Source organism: Canis lupus, chromosome 27 (genome assembly GCF_003254725.2).
Source record: "Canis lupus dingo isolate Sandy chromosome 27, ASM325472v2, whole genome shotgun sequence".
Taxonomy (NCBI): Eukaryota; Metazoa; Chordata; class Mammalia; order Carnivora; family Canidae; genus Canis; species Canis lupus.
Window position 1 is genome coordinate 18,339,371 of NC_064269.1, and position 21,999 is coordinate 18,361,369.

Sequence of the window (21,999 nt, forward strand, 5' to 3'; positions counted from 1 at the left end):
TCAAAGAATTAAGTCATTGCCATAGCATGGCTACTTCTGTCTCATTTATTTATGCGAACAGTTCTATAAAGATGAAAGCTAGGAATGGAACTGATACTGCATGCTTTCTTATACTGACCTAAAGTAATATTCAGGGGGATCCCTGGATGGCTCAACAGTTTAGTGCCTGCCTTCGGCCCAGGGTGTGGTCCTGGAGTCCCGGGATCGAGTCCCACATCGGGCTCCCTGCATGGAGCCTGCTTCTCCCTCTGCCTGTGTCTCAGCCTCTCTCTCTTTCTCTGTGTGTCTGTCATGAATAAAAAAATAAAATCTTTTAAAAAAAGTAATATTCAGCCAATAATTGTATTTACTGAAAAGAATCATCAGGTGTCCGGGTGGCTCAGTCGGTTGAACATCCGACTCTTGATTTTAGCTCAAGTCATGATCTCAGGGTCGTGGGATCAAGCTCCACATCAGGCTCTGTGCTCAGCAGGGAGTCTGCATGAGATTCTCTCTCTCTTTCTGCCTCTCTTTTCTTTCTCTCTCAAACAAACAAACAAATAAATAAATCTTAAAAAAAAAAACCTGCTGCATTTGTGTTATTAAGAAGTGTACTTTTAGGGGTTCCCTGGGTGGCTCAGCAGTTTATCGCCTGCCTTTGGCCCAGGGCATGATCCTGGAATCCTGGGATCGAGTCCCAGATCGGACTCCCTGCATGGAGCCTGCTTCTCCCTCTGCCTGTGTCTCTGACTCTCTCTCTCTCTGTCTCTCATGAATAAATAAATAAAATCTTTAAAAAAAAAGTATACTTTTATATCTAAGAGCTATTTATCATTTTTCTAATTTATGATGTGTTGAGTAATTGTATATTAATACTAAGTGGGGTAACTTTCCTATGATCACAGGAATTACATAATTATATAAAATTAATTTAAATATGTAGGTATTTTTATTACAGAGAGAGAGAAGATGATGGTTAAAATATTTTTAAGCATAACTATACAATACGTTAAGAATGCCAAGGGGGAGATAAAATACAGAAATAAGAGTTCAAGGGGAATAGGTGTGAAATGTCTGCCATTTAAAGAAGAGCCTGTTCATGTTTGTGTAAATAGAAAATAATGAGTTTCAAATTGCAGTGGCAAATTTCAGATTCCATTTGGTATATTTAAAACAGTAATAATATGGCCTTATTTTAAAATGTCAGTACTTACAATGCATGGGAACCTAGAGCCCTTCAAGTATTTAAAATTATGATGAAAAATTTTAGATATGAATTTTAAAAGATGAGAGAGATACCTAAGTTTTTAATATTCTTTTTGGAAGTCCCATGAAGTGAAATAATCAAGGACTGATTACTACTCCTAGCCATATAGGATACATGACACCGGGTTGAAGTGTAGTGGAAAATATGTGTTTGGAGTGTCTTGGGAAAAATGTTTGTAGAAAGAACAAAAGAGTAGGATAATAACAGTCTTAATTCTATGCTTGCAGAGAGGGAGAGCAGGTAACCTTGGACAGTGTGATTACGAGCTGGTAGAGATTGGTGGAATTCTAAGAAAAAGGACAAATCCTTTTAGCAAGATGACCTTTAAGAAAAAATTCAATAAGCTAATCAAAAAAATCCATGATAACACAATTATAGGGACAAAAGAGTCTGAGAGCTAGGCATTTAGGGAAAAATTTTAGAGAAATTGTTTGCATTCACAAGGAATGAGAGAAGTGTAAGAAGGAGGTGAAGAAATTTGACTTAAATAACAATCTATACTATCAAGTAAAATCAGGAGACTATTATCCAATTATAAGTATTAATTTAGGTTTCTAAGGAAGAAGAGAAATATAAAAACACATTGTATTACAGAAGACTTAATGATAAATTATTTTTTAAAAGATCATAGTGTGGCTAGAGAGAGAAACAGGGATATATCTCTCCCTTGCTAAAGAAGAACAACATGGTGACCATAAGTAATCCCAGGAAGGATGGAGGATTTACATTTTTGCAGGGGCAGGGGTTTTGTTTAGACATGTTGGTATGATTAAGGATTTATTTCCTTAATTATGTAATCAACATGTAGTAAATGAATACTTGTTTGGTGTAGGTACTGCTAGGTACCAAGAGGGTAAGTGGGTGGATAAGGGGTCTCTACCCATAGTTTGTTCACAAGCTCCTAAAAAAGCAAAAGAACATACACATAGATACATACAGGACAAAGCAATATGTTGCAATACAAAATTATTTCCGATTTAAGTATAAGGAACAAATGCATTTATTTACTCAACCTTTCAACAGATATTTAAGTGATTATAATATAGTCACCCAGTGCAAAGGCCAGAGTAGATCCAGCTCCTTCCTCATTGAAGGCCTTGTGATTCTTTGAAAGGTTTTCTGACAGTATATTTCTTGGGAGATTTGTGTGTTTTTCTGATTCCTGAATCATGAGAAAAATAAGTAGAGAAACTGGGGAAATGGGGAAAATCATTGTAATTCCTCGGTGGGAATTAAAACTTTAGCAATCATCATAGAAACATTATTGGTTGGAAGGAAGGCACTTATGTCAAGTCAAAAGCAAAAGCAGGAAATGCTGACACGTGGAGTTGAAGGTTAAGGTCAACATTCCAGAACTGGGACAAGAGCTCGTTGGAGAACGATAATCTAATCAATCAGTCTGGGTTTCAGCTGTTGCACCTTAAGTGTGTGTTTCCTGGCTCCATCTACACTAACGGGACCCATTCATGCAGATAGAACAATCAATAGCTTGCTACATATGGTATACTTGATACAAATCCTATGAATGGTATTCTAAGAAATAATAAGTCTTGGGGGCAAATTAAATTAATTGTTCTTCACATGTGATTCTGTTAAGCTTGCTAGGGCTTAGATCTGAATGTTACATGATTTGAATTCCACCCATTGACGTTCACTTATTTTTTCCGTTATTTGACTATATGTCACAGGGTTCAACTCTCAGGTAATAACCACCCCCTTGGTGAGGAAAACCTGCAGCTTGAGGAAAAAGTACATGCTATCCTTCTGTACGTATTTTTGACGAAGTCCTTTGTACTTCCCAGCATCCTACCATTCGGCCTATGTTGCAGAAACTCAAGCCCGGGTGCTCCAACTTAGTATCCCATGTTTGCTTCCCATTGCTCATTCCTTTCATTTACTTACTCCATGCCCTTGTCACTTTCTGCCTTCCCTTCCAGAAACACCTCCTGTGTTTTTAGACTGCTCTTTCCTTGGCCTGGAATGCTTCTGTGTTCCTTCTCTGGCCCCGGATTCACACTCCTGTGTCTTAAACTTACTGAGCCTTTCTTTATTGCTTGTTCCTTAGGTTTTAGTGTGTAACTCCAGCCTTCTCATGAAGCCTAATAGATTCTACAGTCAAATTCAATCCCTCCATTCTTCTCATGGCAGTGATTTCTCCTCTTTATGCGACATGCAGTTTCCTTGTATCATAATTATACCCTCTTTTGACTTCCCACCAGATGTGAGACTCTTTGAGGCGGGTTATATCCCTCCAGCTGGCACAATACCTGGCAAATAGGAGGTACTTGGAAAATGTTTGTTGAGTGGAATAAATCCTGCAGTTACTGAACATGGAGATACTGACTAATTGAATCACAGTGGAAGTGAATGGTTGGTCTAGATGTATAGAACTTAATGACAAGCACCTTGTTTTTAAGACATCTAACCCCCTTGCTCCAGAGACCCCAGCTCAACAGGGATATGGAGTAGGTGTTCAGTAAATGTTTGGTGGTTTGGTACTGGCCACAGAGTCTCAGTGTCAGCACTAACATTTCAACACACCCTCTGAGCCTCTGCTCCAAGGGACACACATTCTTTCTGTTTGGGCACATCCAGCTGGCTTCCCAGCAGCATAAACTGGCTGCAATTTGAGAAGTAGGCTTCAGGCGCCTTTAGCACATTAGTTATGCTCGCCTAGCTTGTGATTGCCTCATTCCAACTTGCTACACCCAATATCAGCTTGCAAGTCTTGCTGTTGTGTGAGTTGACCGCATCAGTTGTGCTGTGTTGAGTGTCCCTTGGCCCAGATGTGTGGCTTTATCCCAAGATTTTGTTGCTAGTGAGCTGGGCTCTCTTTAACCTTCCAGGGGCCTTGCAGGTGATGCTGAGCTCAATGCTCAGGGACATGGTGGTGTAGACTGAGCAGATCTGGGCTCACAAGTGAACCATGTGCAATTGTTGCTTTATAGACTATGTGAGTCTGAGCTGGTTCTTGACACTGAGGTGACACCATATTGTCACAGCTTACCTCCCTTGAGTCAGGCAGCCTTCCTGATTTGGCACTCAGATGCCTTATAGATTAATGGATTAATGAAGAGTGTGTGGTCCAAGGCAGCCACATTAGCTAATGCCTTTTAACTCTGTACTGCTCGTGAAATTCTTTAGCCATATCCAGATTTTTCTTGGTATAGGTTGGACTTGGTTCAGTATGTGACTTGCTATCAATCCTTAACGCAAGTATATAATGATATTATCTTCATTTATATTTATATTTTTTAACTAATTTATTTCATTGTATTTATATTTTTATATTTTTATTATTTATATTTTTTAACTAATATATTTGATTATCTAATAAACTGAAATTCAATATCATATATATAAGCCTTAACATAAAAAAAAATGATTTCTGTAAGCCTCGCAGGAAAAACCTGTCTTCAGTGCTGAGTTCCACCCACCTTCTTTGCAGGGAAAAGGAAGACAGAAGGGCACCAATATTGAGTGGGCACTTCATATATATCATCTCATTAATCACAACAGTAACATGAGGTGGGGGTGTTTTGGTCATTTAACGAAACAGGGCACCTGTTGGCTCAATTGTTTATGCATCTGCCTTCTGCTCAGATCCTGATCCCAGGATTTTGGGATTGAGCCTGGCATTGTCAGGCTCCCTGCCCAGTGGGGAGTCTGCTTCCCTCTCCCTCTGCCTCTCCCCTCCACCCTCCGCCCGTGCTCTCTCTCTCAAATAAATAAAATCTTTTTTTTTTAAGATTTATTTATTTATTTATTCATGATAAACAGAGAGAGAGAGAGAGAGAGAGAGAGGCAGAGACACAGGCAGAGGGAGAAGCAGGCTCCATACAGGGAGCCCGACATGGAACTTGATCCCAGGACTCCAGGATCGCGCCCTGGGCCAAAGGCAGACGCCAAACCGCTGAGCCACCCAGTGATCCCCTCAAATAAATAAAATCTTAAAAAAAATAAAGATAATAAATTGCAGAAATTAAAGTCAACAAAATTGAGTCTCACTCAAATGGTAAGAGAAGGATCTACACTGAAGCTTTGGATGGTCTAGCTACATGTATGTGTCATTGTCCCTCCTTTATGACTACAAGTGTGCTTATTATATGAGAATATTTATAGGTGTATTTCCCAGAACACTATTTTCTGCTATTTATGATTGATTCTCGAACACACTGTAGACTTGTTCTTGATGGTTGGGGTGATGCTATCTTCTGTGTCTGAAATGTCAACCCTGTTCCTTTCCCTTGTGAGCTCTTACTCCTCTTTAAGATCCAGCTCATACATGGCCTTTGTTTTAAGCATTCTTTGAAACATATCCCATTTTTTTCCTTTACAGTTTTATTTCTTGAATTTCCAAAAATCAAGAGAAATGTGCACACATTTTAAGTAGTAAACAACACAAAGATTTATAAATAGCTGTTTGTTCTTCACCCTCCTCCACATTAAGTAACACATTAAAGAGAAACCATTTTAAATCTCAAAAATATAATGACCATATACTCATCGCCCAGATTCATCAATTTTTAACCCACATTTGTTTTGTTCTTCTTCCTCTCTCTCTTAATATATAGAAGTATTATTTGTATTCTGAAGCATTTGAGAGTATATTGCATAATTCATGCCTCTTCACACCTGAATAATTTAGTTGTATATTTTCTAAAACCAAGGCCATTAGTCATTATTTCTCTTTGGTCTCCATAAGTTTGGAACTGTTACCAGTCTGCATTGTCTTTCTATAATATGATTCACAACTTTAAGTATAATTTGAAACATACTTAATATGAATATTATAAAATGTTTACATGACATATAATTGCAACTGATGTTGTGTAATATATGTTATTTCCAATGATTATTATATATAATATGTATGTATTATATAATTTATGGCCCATGCTTTAGAAACTTTATATTTTCTAAAAAAAAGAAACTTTATATTTTCTAGACTTATTTATTTATATTTTGTATTAAAATTTTATAAGTACAAGTAGTATAACTGTTGTGTGTAAATACATAGTATAGAAATATGTATAATATAAAATATAGTATATAAAATAGAAATACACAATATATGCATATGTAGTATATGATGTAAGTGTAATATACGTGTAATCTGTAATATATGCAGTATTATAGTACATTAGACTATAGGAGTGGTAATATATCTAGTAAATCATGATACCATATAGATTTGGAGATATTGAAATATTAAAATTTTAATGTAGAATAATGTAGAATTATTATATTTCATACTTTATTAATATATATTTATTTATATATTGATAGAATGCTCCTCACCCTAGGTTTGTCTGATGTCTTCTCATTATTGTATTCATGTTATGTATCCCTGGCTGGAATTTGACAAAAGTGATGTTGTGTTCTCTCAGGGTATCACATGCAGAGGCATGCCACATCCATTTGCCCTTTATTGGTGCTAATATTCTGTATTAACCTTTATACCCTAGGTTTAGCATCCACTGCTATTTTGTGATGTCTCTTGCTCATTCTACTATTGGATCTTTTTTTTTTTTTTAAGATTTTTATTTATTTATTCATGACAGACACAGAGAGAGGGAGAGGCAGAAACACAGGCAGACGGAGAAGCAGGCTCCTTGCAGGGAACCCAACATGGGACTCGATCCTGGGTCTCCAGGATCACGCCCCGGGCCAAAAGTGACGCTAAACCACTGGGCCACAGGGGCTGCCCATACTCTTCAATCTTTTGGATGCAAAATGACTATTTGCCAAATGCACTGTTCCCTCCACATTCATTAACTGGCTTTTTAGTGTAAGGAAGAGCTTTCTATTCTTTCCCAGTGACTTGCTTACTGTATTTATGTATGTGCTTATATGTGCATTCATTTGTCCATCCATCAATATCATTATGCATTCATGGATGTCTATTTGTTTTAATGATTTATTTTATTATTGTCCTTATTTATTTTGATGTTCAAATGACCTGATATTTGGTCAGTGGGAGCCCCTTGTCCCTTGTCACTGGCTTCTGTATCCTTTTGACGTGCACCCGTCACTTTTTGCACACTTTTCTTACCTTCTAACATGATAAGATGAGCCAAGCTTCTCTTGTATCTCCTTAGCCACAGCCCCGGAACCAACCACTTCTCCAGGAAGCCCATGTTGTCTTTAGTGGAGGAATGGTTTGTTGTCTGGGCCAGGATGGCTCTTTGCTACTGGGATATCTTGCTTTTAGGCTCTTTCAGTGACAGAACTAAGAAACACACACAAACACACATACATGCATGTGTGCTCACATAGAGAACATATTTATTCCTGTTTTTACTAGGATTATTGTTTCCTAAACTTATTTTTTCCTAGTACTCTGTAAATACCTTCTGCTGCATTAGCAGCCTGGTGCCTAACACTAGTGCAATGTCTGCCACTCAGTCATCACTCAAAAAATATTTTGATTAAGTCAGCAAATGAATAAACCTTGTTGATATGAATTGACTTCTATAGAAGAAAGGTTAAAAATGAAATTAAGCATAAAAATCTTTTCCCTTCCTCCTTTTTCTCCTTCTATAAACTTGTTGTTAAATATATGATAGCCAGAGGTGGTTAGCCCTATGTCAAATTTGAAGAACAATGTGTTTTCTTATTTTATCATACTTCTCATTCATCTAAAAAAATACCTTTTTATAAAAAAAGATTTTATTTAGTTATTTATTTGATACTGAGAGAGAGCACAAGTAGGGGGAGAAGCAGGCTCCCTGTGGAGCAGGGAGCTCGAGTCAGGGCTTGATCCCAGGACCCTGGGCTCATGACCTGAGCTGAAGGCAGACGCTTAACCAACTGAGCCACCCAGGTGCCCAAAACATATGCATTTCTGTAACAGTTTTCTGAAAGTAATTTTCTGAGGTCTTTATTTTTTTCAAACTTTCTAGGTGGCTGGAATTGTTGGCAGAGCTGATGTGTTAGCATGCCTGCTGTTTCTCTTGGCCTTTCTCTCCTACAATAGGTATGTATGGCTAAGAATGCCGTCTTTGTGGTTACAATCATGCTGTCCCCTCAGGAATTTTTGTCGTGTATGTGTGTGTGTGTGTGTGTGTGTGTGTGTGTGGATTTTGAGCATCTAGTCTGAGACAGGAGGGAGGCTTGTTGGCAGTAAAATGCTCAGAGAGCTTTGTGAAGACCAAGATAGGAAACCTCCCGTTACCTGAATGTGAGGCTGCTCTCTCTTCCAGCCACATTCTGAACCTTGTCATAGTGTTTTAAAGGAACGGCTATCCCAGTGCTGGGAAGACAAGCTCTTGCTTCTTGATTATTCTTACCTGTCATTTCTTACTGAGAATGGAATTTGAAAGCTTCAAGCCAATATATGTTGGGTGTAGTCCTCTCTTCTATTTGGACATGATTTGTTTAATTCCTTCTTTTCATTTTGGTCCTAATTTTTTCCCCTCTTTATTATCCTCACTAAATTAGCTCAGAGCTTAAAATAACAAGGCTGAATTGGAAGTAATATTTCTCAACTGTGGTTTTCTAATTTACACTCCTTTCGTTAAAATATAACGAGCAAGTTCCTTGCTTTGAGATGCTGAAAAGCAATAAAATAATTTCCCATTATATTGCTCAGATTTTCACTTGAGTTGTGATATATCCACAGGGGGAAAGGGGCAGAAGGCTTAGAGGGTGGCCCAGATAAAGGGGGTCAATGAATTGTGTCACCCTAATTGTGAAGGGATGCCTGGTTAAGGATTTGTGAATATTGATCTTTGGATGAGTTCATTGACCTGCCAGCCAGTGACTGAGGAATACAATTCTAAACAAGTGGTTCTCAATATGGGGCAGTCTTGTCCTTCCCCTGGGGACATCTGGCAATGGCTGGAGGCACTTTTGCTTGTCATTAAGTGGAACTATGCTACTGGCATTTAGTGAGCAGAGGCCAAGGATCCTACAATGTACAGCACAGCCCTTACAACAAAGTATTATTTTATTGATGAGAAACCCAGTCATAAACCAGTTTAGCCTTTGAATGATCAAGAATTTTTTAATTCTTAAAAAATTTTGGTTTAATGCATGGAGCCTGTTCTTTTTTTTAAAGATTTTATTTATTCATGAGAGACATACAGAGGGAGGCAGAGACATAGGCAGAGGGAGAAGCAGGCTCCCTATGGGGAGCCAGATGCGAGACTCGATCCCAGGACCCCAGGATCATGACCTGAGCCAAAGGCAGATGCTCAACCACTGAGCCACCCAGGTGCCCCTGGTACCTGTTCTTAGTACAGGTTTTCCATGCTATCTGAAAGCAGAGCATTTCTGTGAACAATTTTGTAAGCTAAAATGGCCTAAAGTGTTGAAACAATGGCCATTCATTAATATGGCAAAATTGGGGGCATTCCCAGACCCCCAAAACAACTTCTCTTAGGCTTGTTCTGATAGCATAGGACACATCTTTCTAATGCATGCAGCAGAATAAATGGAAATAAAGTACAGATGCTCACCCAGTTCAAAGCTGTGGGGGCTTGGTGCTGAGATGCAGAGTGTGGCTCCTGGGGAAGGAGCTAATTGGCGGGGCTGCTCCTGCTGCTTGGGGTGCACTTTGCCTCTCTAATAGCGCCTACAAAACAAACGCTAAACACTATTTTTGGTTCTCACCTTTTTTTTTGTAAAAACAAAATCCTCTTCAGATTTCTTCCTATTAGGGAAGATAGGTACTAATGTAAGTCTTTCATAAAAGTGAAGTGGGCAGCAATGTGAACTGCCACAGTTCACATTGAAAAGTGGGGGGACCTGTATAGTACTAGTCTTCTAGGCCTGGCTTTGTGGCTCTCCACAACATTGCTAGTCATGTGAAATGGTATTGTGAAAAATCTTAAAAATAGAAACCTAAACTCACCAGTTAGTTCTTTCCTGTTTACTCTGGCATTAGAACAATATTAACAATTGCCTTTTAGTTTAAACTTACTCTTTGGGGCTTTTTCTGTGTGATTGGTACATTTGGGAACATGATCAGGCCAGAGTTGTGTCCATAGCTATGTGATGAGGAACCTTGGGATTACCGTTTCTCTTGTACATGCCATTCTTACTTTTAGCAATTTAAGCTGTAGACCAGCTTCAGAGAAAAATGCATATCTATTGCAAATTTGGCATATCATTTTAGGTGATTGTTCCAAGACATAACAATAAGAGTAAGATATCCTAATTACAGAAATATTGGCTTTTACTTCAGAGCAGTAAGGGCATATGGCTGTGGTACCTACTGAAGGAATAGTGATGTTTTTTTGGTGTGGGCCAATGGTATGTTGTCAGGTGAGAAAAGGCTTTATGCTCTGGAAGATTTTTTAAAATCCCGGCTGGAAATTATAGTGAGGGGAAAAAAAAAACAAAAACGACTTTACCTAATACATTCCCTTGGAAAATAAATTTAAAAATACCAATTAACCAGAAGAGAAGACAAAGGCCAAAATATCTGTATTTTCATCACAGAGAAAAATAAGGACTATATTTTGGTATATCTCTAGCCACTGACTGATTTATGTACAGAAGCATCTGAAACACCTTCACTAAGATAACAATTATGATGATCACCACAGTCACATGTAATAAGTCATTTATTTAAACCTGCCTACAATACTGTAATCTTATTTTGTACACGAGGGAACTGAAGCACAGTGAGTCATGGTAGCCTGTGCCGTAATACCTGGTTAGTTAGCTGCAAAGCTGTGATTTGAATCCAAGAGAACCTGGCCCCAGAGTTCACACATATGGCTTAGTAACCTGTATTATTCACTTAAAATATATTCACTTAAACATCCTTCAATACCACTACCTATATTTCTATGGTAGTATTTTAAGTGGGTTTTTAGTGTCCATTTATTATGTGCCACATTTTACCATAATTTAAATGTGTCTCCATTGAAATACTAAATTCAGTGTTATTTGGGCATTTACTTTTTTTGTCTTTGCAATTTTAAATAAGTCTGTGATGAATATTCGTGAAGAAATCTTTCTTCACCTGCTTACTTAGAATACAATGAAATTGATTATTAAATCTTAGTTTTAAAAGCTAGTATTTCTCAGTGACCCACATTTCTTCTTAGATTAAAAAGAGTCTTGATCTTGTTTTCCAGGAGTGTGGACCAGCATCATGTTGGGGAATGTTTCCCTCCCACGGCTTCTCCCTTCTTCTTGCTGCTCAGTTTGTTTTTGGGGACCTGTGCGATGCTGGTGAAAGAGACAGGCGTCACGGTGTTTGGAGTGTGCTTGGTTTATGATCTCTTTTCCTTATCCCATAAGCAAGAGAAATCGTAAGTCATTTTTTAAATTTTGATACCAAGTAGTTCATGTGCAGAGAAGAATTACTTAATAGCTTTCAAACTTTCTTTTAAAAAAAGGTTACATTTTGTTAAATGTAACCTTGCCTTACACCATAAATTAATCCAGCTTGTTTTATTAAGATAAATGCGTTAGATATGTTCAAACTCTTCACACTTTGTAAAAATCAATGAGGACATAAAGATTTGAGCCCAAAATTTGGAATTGGAACGTCTCTATGTTGATTGCAAATTTATATTGCTAGATTGTTTTGGTTGCATACTATTGAGAAATCCTGATTCACAAAGACAAGTGGTTGCACATGGTGACAGTTTTTTAACAGCTTGCCTTGAATCCCTGCATTCAAATGAGTGTTATCCATCAAAAAACACCGCTAAGTTGGAATCTGCTTACTTGTTGTAGGAATGATGCTGTTACCTAAGAGTTCTGTGGAGTCTTATTTTGGAATTCCACAAAAGGCCAGTCTAAACCATTCGGGAGTACTGACATGCTATATTCAAATTAAAGGTCAAGTTTATTTAGTAGCCTATTTTCACGTAAAGAGTTTAAGCACATTCATTACGTACTATGGATTATAGATGGTAAGAATTCTATGGCATACTAAAAGTGGAAGCACATATTCCTCTTCCTTCCACTAATAATTTCCCATGCAGACCCCATTTTTCAATAACTATAAGGCCCTTTTGAACTTTTAAAAAATGTGGTTGGTTTATTCTTCTACTTTATCCAGTGAAGAATTAGCTTTAAAAAAAATCCTGCCTTTTTATCCCATTCCCTACCTCTTATACTCCTTGACATAAAGATAAGAGCAATGTTATTGAGTGGCAACAAACTGAGATGAGTCATTAAATTCTGATCACCTTCCTGCCTGGGCGTGCTTGGAGATAATTTAAATAGACTTTAGTGCTCTATTGGCTCTCTGTAAATCTCAGAGGCGTGTAAAAGGAAGGAGCTCAGTTATCATTTTGACCTAAGCTCATGCCAAGAAAGCTATGAGCCAGAGGACCTCCCCTTGGCTTATATGAGAATGCCTTTCCTCTAGATCCTCTCAACAAATGTGAGGGACTGTGGCTGTGGTGCCGGCCTTACTTTTTACCGAACAACCTAGGCAACCCATCTTTTTGCTTCCTTTTTGCATCCTCTATATCTCTGCCTCCTAACCCCTTTCTGCTCTGCCTCACTGACAGCAGAAGGATGTGACAACTGACTGCAGACCCTCCCCTGTGGTCCAGTCCAAAGCAATTTTAACCTCATCAGTGAAGTCATGTCTCCTCTGGTCTTGGGACTCTCCAGCCCACCGTAGCCTATATCCTCCTTTCTTCTTCATCTGGTCACTGCTGAGCCAGGGTTTTTTCAAAGGGGATAATTGTTCTTTTATTTCTTTAAGAATTGTTCCTGACCTTCATAATACTAAACTGCTGGAAGTTCAATGGGAGGAATCATACTGCTGATATGTAGCTCAGAAGTTGTACTGCTTATAGTCTCTGCTTTGGTTTTTAGTAACTTTTGGCTCTCACAGCCAGCAGCTCTGCATAAGTGGAGACATTCATTCTTTTCTTCATCCTTTTATCCACCCCTTCAACACATACTCATTCTGTACCTAGTCAAGAACAAGAGATAAGATTTCTTCCCTCCAGAGGCATATACAGTACTGGGGGAGGCAGATGTCGTATAAGTAATTACATCAGTAGCTGATTACGGTTGTGAACAGCAGTAGGGAACGGGGAGCATGTACCAGGGAGATCTGGCCAATAACCATTAAGATCTCTTGAGTTCTGGCCACATGCCAGGCACTGTGCCACACCATCTACAGGTATGAAGTCAATAATGCTCATCCTCACTGCTAGCCTCATTTTATAGAGGAGAAAACAGAATCACAGAAAGTGACCTCTCCAGAGTCACCAAATCCCAGGTGGGGCCAGGATTTGGGTCCTTGTCTGCGTGCTTTGGAGCCACAGGGCTGCCTCTGAGTACCTCTGCTACCAAGGAATGAACACAGAGCAGAGAGGGCCCGAGAGACCTGCCAGGACATCTGCTGCCTAAGACCTGGGCTCACATTTGTGTCATGAGGTCAGCTCAGACGTTCTGAGTGTATTGGGGGTCATGACCCTTTTTAAAATCCCACAGAACTATGTCCCGTTTTCCCAGAATAAGGTACACACACACAGTTTTGCACAAACTCTTAGGGCTCTCCTCCCACTTTATCTGCTCATTTAGAATAAACATCTAGGCATTAGGTTATTCTTGAGATCTTTTATCATATGATTCAGGCAGCAGGAAAGAAACAGTAACAGAAAAAAATGTTGGAAGCCTTTCTACATGAAGAGCAATTCATTTCTAAATTTTAAGATTGGGCCATAGGAATGGAGTAGGATTGCTTTGACTTGACATCACCATTAGGAAGAAACAGTTTCAATGAAACATCAACTCCTGAAAGTTAAGTTTCTTTTCACTGTTCTTTCTTTTCTAAAAATTTCCAACATGCAGAGAATAACGTTCCCCGACTCCAGTCCCTAACTTCTTTCTCTGGCAGTAACGACAATCTTGAATTCATCACTTTTCATTTCTGTGGTTATTTTTATGCCATTACCTAATATGTATATACTGTATCAAAGTGAATATCAGGATATTTTAAAACATATTTTCAAACTTTATATAAATAATATCACTTGCTCTTCCATTTAACATTGGGATTTTGAGATACAGTTTTTGCTATTATAAACTGGGCTGCACAGGATTTTGTGTGTGTGTGCGCAAATACCTGTGGGTTTCTCTCAGGCATAACCATGTAAGTGGAGTTGGGACCACAGATGGATGCATGTTCACTGTGTCTTGGACTGAAGCATTGCTCTTGAAATGATTGTAGCAATGTCTGAGAATACCCTTTGCTTTGCTTTGCTTTGGGCATCACTTGGTAGTATCAGACATTCTAATTTTTCCCATTCAGTGGTTATGAATTCTATCTCAGAGGATTCATGAAAGAAAATGTAATCAAGGTACGTTGGATGGATCAGCTTTGAACAGTACTTTTCAAGATCGTAATTATGTAAATCCCAAATACCAGTTCAACCACATATTTTGAAAGAAATATATTTGGAAGACAAGTGATGAAGAAGAGACAGTGTGAATGTGTGTGTACGTGCGGGTGACCCTGTAAGAGGGGCTGAGACTTAGTCTTCTACAGTAGTAAGTCATAAGTTCTAAAATAAAAAGAAATAATAGCATAATCACGTTATTTTTAAAACATTGTGATACATAACAGAAACACAAGAGCTAAAAGATTTGAGAATGGTTGCTTCAGGGCACAGGACTTGGGAGTGGGCCAGGGGACTGCTGTTTCTTGTTGCAAGCCTTGTCATTCTGTTTGACCTTGATTCCCCTCAATTCCATGTGCACCATTAGGAGCAATGGGGTCATCCATCAGCGCAGCCCACAGCAGCCGGGGAGCCCTCAGCCCCCCTCACTGCCCACACACCCTCACCGAGAGAATGGAAAACAACATCGATTTCCTCACCGAGGAGCTTGGGGTGGCTGCCACTCACCATCGCCACCAGAACCCAAGAGCAGCGGATTCCCAGGGTCTCCTCGAGCTATGTGGTCCATGATGAGGTACTGAGCTGGGCTCTTCGTGCCGGTTTTCACCAGTGAGCAGCACCTGGTGTCACGTGGGTGGGCAGGAGAAGTGAAGTGCTGAGTGGGTTTTTCATGACAGCCCTGCTCTCTCGTTTCCCTCCCTCCTCGTCCTCTTCATTCTTCCCTTTCCCTGTATTAGATGAGGTAAGAAAGAAGTCCCTAGAAGAGACAAGTGGAAGCCCTACTGTCTGCCTTGATTTGGAGGCGGGGGTGAGGTGTGGGTCTGGAAAGCCTCAGTGAAGAACACCCAGTGGAAGTGGAAGAGCTTTGAGCTGGAGAGCAGGCCCCTCCTCTGAGGTGGGGGAGGAGCGCACCACCTTCCCCTGCTCCCTCCTCCCACTCTCCCATGTGACAGGAATTGATTACAGCCTAAGTATGGGAGGAAGCCCAGGGGACCCTGCTTCTCAGAAATGTTTTTGAGGATATAGGACAATCTTTTCTAAAGCATGTAGTTTTCTTTCTTTTTAAAAATATTTTGGCCTACTGCTGAAAATTAACATAGATTTATCAGAATGGGTCCTCACTGAATTAGGTTGCCTCTAAAATAGCTCAAACCATGGGCGAGTCAGAATTTAATAAAGATGGAAATTAGATTCATCCTATTAGCACTTAACCACTTCAGACTGCTGTTCTTATTCCTCTGTGTGGTCCCAGAAAACTCATTTCAGGGTCTTAGTTTCCAATTATTTCCGCCTTCGCCTGGTTTTTGGATCTTGTGCCATTCATTGGTTCATTCATCAACAAATATCTGTTGACCATCTGTCAAGTGCCAGGCAGTGTTCTAGACCCTAGGGATGTTATAGTAAATAAGGAGAATGAGGTCTTTCCTCTTGTGTAGCTTCTTTTCCAGTAGAGGAAGACAGACACTAAGTAACCATCAAGGAATGAACAGTGTGGTGGAGAGTGATGGATTGGCTTGGCCTGGACAAGTTTGAGTTGGTTGGTCAGGAAAGGCCTCCTGAATCCTTGGGAATGACCTGCCAACATCTGGGCAGAAGGATCCAGACTTGGGGTAATGAGCAAGTGGGAGTTGGAAGGGGTGAGGTCAGGGAATGGCCAGGCCCAGATACAGAAGAGACCTGTTGGCCATGAAATCAAGTTTGGATTTTATTCTGGGTGGAGAGGGAAGACTGTAGCAGTTTTTTGTTTGTTTAAGCGTGGAGAGAAATGATTACATTTCTTTTTTAAAATGTGTGCTGGCTTCTTTGTTGTGCTTGATGTGCGGGCACAAGAATAAAGCAGGGAGGAGGGTTTGGAGATTTTTATACAGATTGAATGAAAAAGAAAGGTGTTGGCCAAGGATGATAGGGACTGAGATGAAGTGCTGTGTTGCATTTGGGACATCTTTTGGATATAGGTCCCACAGAACTTGATGGTGCTTGCCATCAATTCATTAATTTACTCATTTCACAAATGTTTGAGGAACTGGATTAGCCAGACACTATGAAAGTATGTGGGATATGAATGTGAATGAAGCCCAACATGGTCGCTCCTTCATGAGAGTCACATGTTCAAGCCACTGTGAAGAGGGGGTATAAGGGAAAGGCAGGAAATAAGGATTTGGGGGTTTCTGGTTTCAACAGTTGGATGGATGGGGGTGCTAGTTACTGAAATGGGTAGACTAGGGGAGAAATAGGTTTTCTGAGAGTTGAGGGAGGGTGAAATCATAGAAATGTATGAAATTCCTGCCAAAGGAAAAAGGGATCAACAGTCCTATCATTGAGGAAATCATGACTTTTTTTATGGAGGACTGTGAAGGAAAAGAAGACAGAGCACTTAGGGAAATGTAAATTTTTAAAAGAAAGACCAAGAAGGAGGAAAAAGAGGAATTAATAGAACATTGGAGACTTTCATAGTGGCTTGAACATGTGACTCTCATGAAGGAGCAAGCATGTTGGGCTTCATTCACCTTCATATGCCCCATAATTTCATAGTGTCTGGCTAATCTAGTTGCTCAAATATTTGTGAAATGAGTAAATTAATGAATTGATGGTAAGAAAATATTGGAATTAAGCACAGAAAGACTATTTTCAGTATATTTGGCAATGAAGGAACAGTGGAGGGGCACCTGAGTGGCTTAGTCGATTAAGCATCTCTTGGTTTCGGCTCAGGTCATGATCTCAGTGCCTAGAGATCGGCCTGCACTGGGGCTCCATGCTCTGGGGGAGGGGGGTTCTGCTTCAGGATTCTCGCTCCCTCTGCCTGTCCCCCTGCACACTCTTGCTCTCTCTCAATAAATAAATCTTAAAAAATGGAGGAATGGTGGAGAAGGGTATTATCTGGAGGTGTGTTAGGTTTTTGTTTTCATTCTTATTTTAAATTTGATGGACGTGTGTGTATGTAGCTACGTTGTAGAGAGGAGAGATGAAAGACACGGCAGCAGAAAGGGTTGGGATGAATTATGAATACCAGAGGGATGCTGGTGAATGTTTAATACCTTTCTTCTTCAAAGAAAGGAAATCCTGACTTGTAGAGTTTGCCAGTTTCCCATAAGCACGCCTTGGCACATTTCAGGCTACAAATGTGATTCCACTGACCGAGACCGTGGAGTTGGGGGAAATGGGCTGGAGCTCACCATTGCACAGTATTTCCACTGCCTCACAGACAACAGACATAATCTCAAGAGCTTAAATAATAGTAAAATTGAAGTAACCTAATTAGGAAGTGATGAGCTTTGAGTGTCTATCACCTTTGTTTTTAAGATGATTTTTAAAATTTAAAGTTGAATTTTTCAGTAATGGCTGTATTTAATAACTGGCCTGCAGAATTCCTAAAAATTTAATAGTCCTCTTCTACAGGCCAGCGTGAGTTAGTTCCAGCACACTAGTGAGGAAGGCCCTTCAGAAAAAGGAAGGAAATTGTGTATCCATTATCCATCTACTACGCACCAAGAGTTTGGTTAACACTTCCCCCTATTATCCCTGCAACCATCATAGTAGCCATTTAGGATGGCTATTAGAGTTCCCATTGCCAGGAGGAAATAAGAGATCTTAGAGGTTTAAAAACTTTGTCCATATTTACACAGTAAGCGTTAAGGTTGGGGATGGAACTCAAGCTGTTGTCCCTTCAGCCTGTGCTTTGTCCATTGGCCGTGATCTCAAATCCAGGGTCCCATGTGAGGACTTAGCTTTGGGGAGGAGGCAGGACACCTGTATCATTTTGTGTGGAGCTCACCGCTCTGTTGCACTCTTGGGAAAAGATTCTTGCAGTCATTCTTGGACTGTACCCGAAGCACTTTTTGACTTGCTTTGATATAGGGTTTGGTGCTAATACATGAAATCAGATGATATTCTCTTGTAGGTCACTTTTTTTTTTTTTTTTTGAACTCTGAGCACCAGAGTATTTATTTTAGAAACAGTGGTGTCTGAAGAGCAGTATACAGCACAACTGGAACTGCACTAGAGTTTTACTAAGTTACCATGCTTGTGGGCAAGAAGGACCATTTTCTTTACTTTGGAAAGTTGTCATATATTTTCTCTCTTTTGAAAGGAAAGGTATTATGTTTTTAGTATGCATTTGGTTAGAATTAAAATTATTTTTGAAAACTATGCACGATGGGGATCCCTGGGTGGCTCAGCGGTTTGGCGCCTGCCTTAGGCCCAGGGTGCGATCCTGGAGTCCCGGGATCGAGTCCTACTTTGGGCTCCTGGCATGGAGCCTGCTTCTCCCTCTGCCTATGTCTCTGCCTCTTTCTCTCTCTCTCTGCCTATCATGAATAAATAAATAAATCTTTAAAAAAATATTTGAAAAAAAAAACTATGCACGAACCTTTTGTCAGAAGGTGATCAGGTAAAGCAAATACAAGTTCAAAAAGGTGATGCTGTTCTAGTTCTTAATATCTCAGGTGTTTAAATCATGGCTCCTTTGCTTACTTGATCTTGGACAAGATATGATCTCCCTGAGCCTATGTTTCCTCATCTCCAGATGGGGAAAGCAGCAGTAATTACACTTTACTCTCAGATTGGTTGTCAGGACTAAGAGCAATAGCACAGATAAGAAGCATATAAACAGGTGCCTGGTACTCAGGTAGCCATTCAGCACATGGCAGGCAGCCTCATCATTATTAGTAGTTTAATATTGTAACTATTCTCCATCCCCTGTGGGTTTCTGGAAACCAGGATGCACCATGAAAATGGTGAACGTACAGTATGCAGGCGGGGGATGAGGAGTTTGCATGGGGATTTTTTTTTTTTTTTTGGTTTGTTTTTTGATTAAACTTTGAGCCCATTTGCTAGTATGCATTTGTATTGCACAGATGGCATTAGGCTGACAAAAAAATTGTGCTGAACACTATTACTTCAAACATTTTCAGAAGGGACATCTGGGTGGCTCAGTCGGTTGAGCATCTGCCTTCCTTGCAGGTCACAATCTCAGAATCCTGGGATTGAGCCCTGAGTCTGGCTCCCTGCTCAGCGGGGAGCCTGCTTCTCTCTCTCTGTCTCTCTCTCCCCCTGTCTGCCCCTCCTTGCTGTTTGTTCTCTCTTTCAATAAATAGATGAAATCTTTTAAAATATGTTTTCAGAAGTTACTGTGCTCAGGGAAAAATCTGAACCCACAAAAAAAATCCTACATTTTTTCAGATGCTGGTTTTTCTTTGTGGTTCAGTGATTAACTTATGAGTAGAAAGTATAAAAATACCCCTCAGACTTAGGGTACACACTATGGAATCAGATAAAATTTCAATTGATGCTATGTTTTACTGAATTATTCCATGTGAAATGAGGAATGTTTTGTATGTAAACGTTCCTTCCCTTATCTCCTCCATTAATATTAAATTCATTCACATATAGACACGCTTTCTTTTTCACATTGAAAAGATCAGTGAATTCTACGTGAAATCTTATCTTCAGTAAGTTCTACTGACATTTATATATAACTGTATAGTCACTTTCATATACATACTTGATTGATTTCATATTTAAGTGACAGTGATCACAATAGGCATTGAAGAGAAGTGTTTGGCTCAATAAATTCTTGCTCATTTCCTCTTTTTTCACCTGGATCTGTCAGGGATCATTCATTCAATAGTATTTACTGAGCATCTACTATGTGCCAGGCATCAGTTTTGGTGGGAAGATTATGGCAGTGAAGCAAACTAAGCCCAGCCCTCATGGAGCTTGACTGGATGCTGATCATGGTGTTTCTACTTAAAATGAGCTCATTTTCTACCTTTGTGGGCAAGACAGTGGTTAGAGTTTTACTTTAGTAGGCCTTTAAAGTTTTTCTTGTAAATACCTTGCACAAAGGCATGCAAATCAAGAAACTAAGACAGGTTTAGGACTAGAGAACGGTTTGGCACTAAAGTGAATTTGTGAGGTAATTAAATTCAGGGGACTTAGGGAGGCATTTAAATATTTTGACCTTCACTGATGGGAATGGGTAACTGATCTTTTAAGTGTCGTTTTAATGCTTTATTTCTGTAGACCTGGCATTGCACTCTTTTTCCCCAAAGTAAGAAATGCTGTGCAGATTAAACTCCTGAGGTGAGATTTTGAACTTTCATCCACACATTTGATCCTGTGAGTAGGGCAAGTGTGTTTCAGATCATTATTAGTAGTCTCATATTAGCTTTGAGAGAAACTTTGTGAGCTAGCCAGGTGTGATTTGCAAGTGACAGAAAAAAATATGTTGAAAGCCTGTATTACTAATAACAGATTTCTCTTTTGTTTCCCTCTCACCTCCAATTTTACACACTTCTTCTTTTGACTGGTTTCAAATAAGCCTTTTTCAATCTCATTCAGCTGCTGCTTTCCAAAATGAAATGACCCAGGGGTGCTTGGCTGGCTTAGTCTAGGACATGTGACTCTTGATCTTGGTTCTGTAAGTTTGAGCCCCGCACTGGGTATAGAGATTAACTTAAAAATAAAATCTTAAGAAAAAAAAAGTTAAATGACCAAATGAAAGAGGTCCGAGTTAACTAGTAGGTCTACGCAGAAAATCATCCAGCAGTTGCAGGTAAAGTTTGTGGATTCATAATAATAAATCCCTTCCCCTACTTTTAAAATCTCTTAATGCAAGTGTGAACCTCAGTGATGAATCTTTGTTAAGAATGCAGATCACCTCATGGAAGTAGATGTTAACTATGAATTTATTTTATTGTTTTAATTTTTTTAAAGATTTTATTTATTTATTTTAAAGATTTTATTTATTTATTCATGAGAGACACACAGAGTGAGAGAGAGAGAGAGAGAGAGAGAGAGGCAGAGACACAGGCAGAGGGAGAAGCAGGTTCCATGCAAGGAGCCTGATGTGGGACTCGATCCTGGGTCCCCAGGATCACACCCTGGGTGGCAAGCGGTGCTAAACTGCTACGCCACCAGGGCTGCCCTATGATTTTATTATAAAGATACTGCAAATTCAGTTACTACCTATCATTTTTTCTCACTTTTCTTTGTTTAAAGATGAACTGGGACACATTTTGCTAGAGACTTTTCTCGCTTCCTCAGTGGTCTAAGTTCTTTGGTCTTTAGTTGTTCCTGGATGGCTGTATCCACATCACTATGACTTATTTAGGCGAGGCAGGCTCATGATAGGAGAATCCAAGAATGCAATAACTCTTAGGCTATATTATATAAAGACACTAATCAAACCAGTTAGCATAATTATTGTTAGAATTATTTATTATTAAACAACTGTATAACTGTGAGCACTATCAACCTATCACGTGGGCACAGTCTCCAAAGGGTACCTTTTCTGACTTTTGTCCCACACACCCTGAGTTTTTTCATAGTTTGTCAATTTCGTTTTAACAAAGCGAACTGATGGTAGCTTTTGCTACGGCCTCGTGGTACCTTCTGATGTCAGTCAACTGCAGATCTGCTTAG

General features: G+C 39.5%; 1 protein-coding gene across 1 annotated transcript in view; it reads left to right on the forward strand.

Annotated features, from left to right (window-relative positions):
* Positions 1 to 21,999, forward strand: part of TMTC1 (transmembrane O-mannosyltransferase targeting cadherins 1) — a 269,956-nt gene that overhangs the window by 24,078 nt on the left and 223,879 nt on the right. Inside the window, 3 exon segments of the mRNA XM_025455512.3 lie at positions 8,152 to 8,225; positions 11,338 to 11,514; positions 14,945 to 15,151. Of these exon segments, the coding sequence (XP_025311297.3) occupies positions 8,152 to 8,225; positions 11,338 to 11,514; positions 14,945 to 15,151 (458 nt within the window).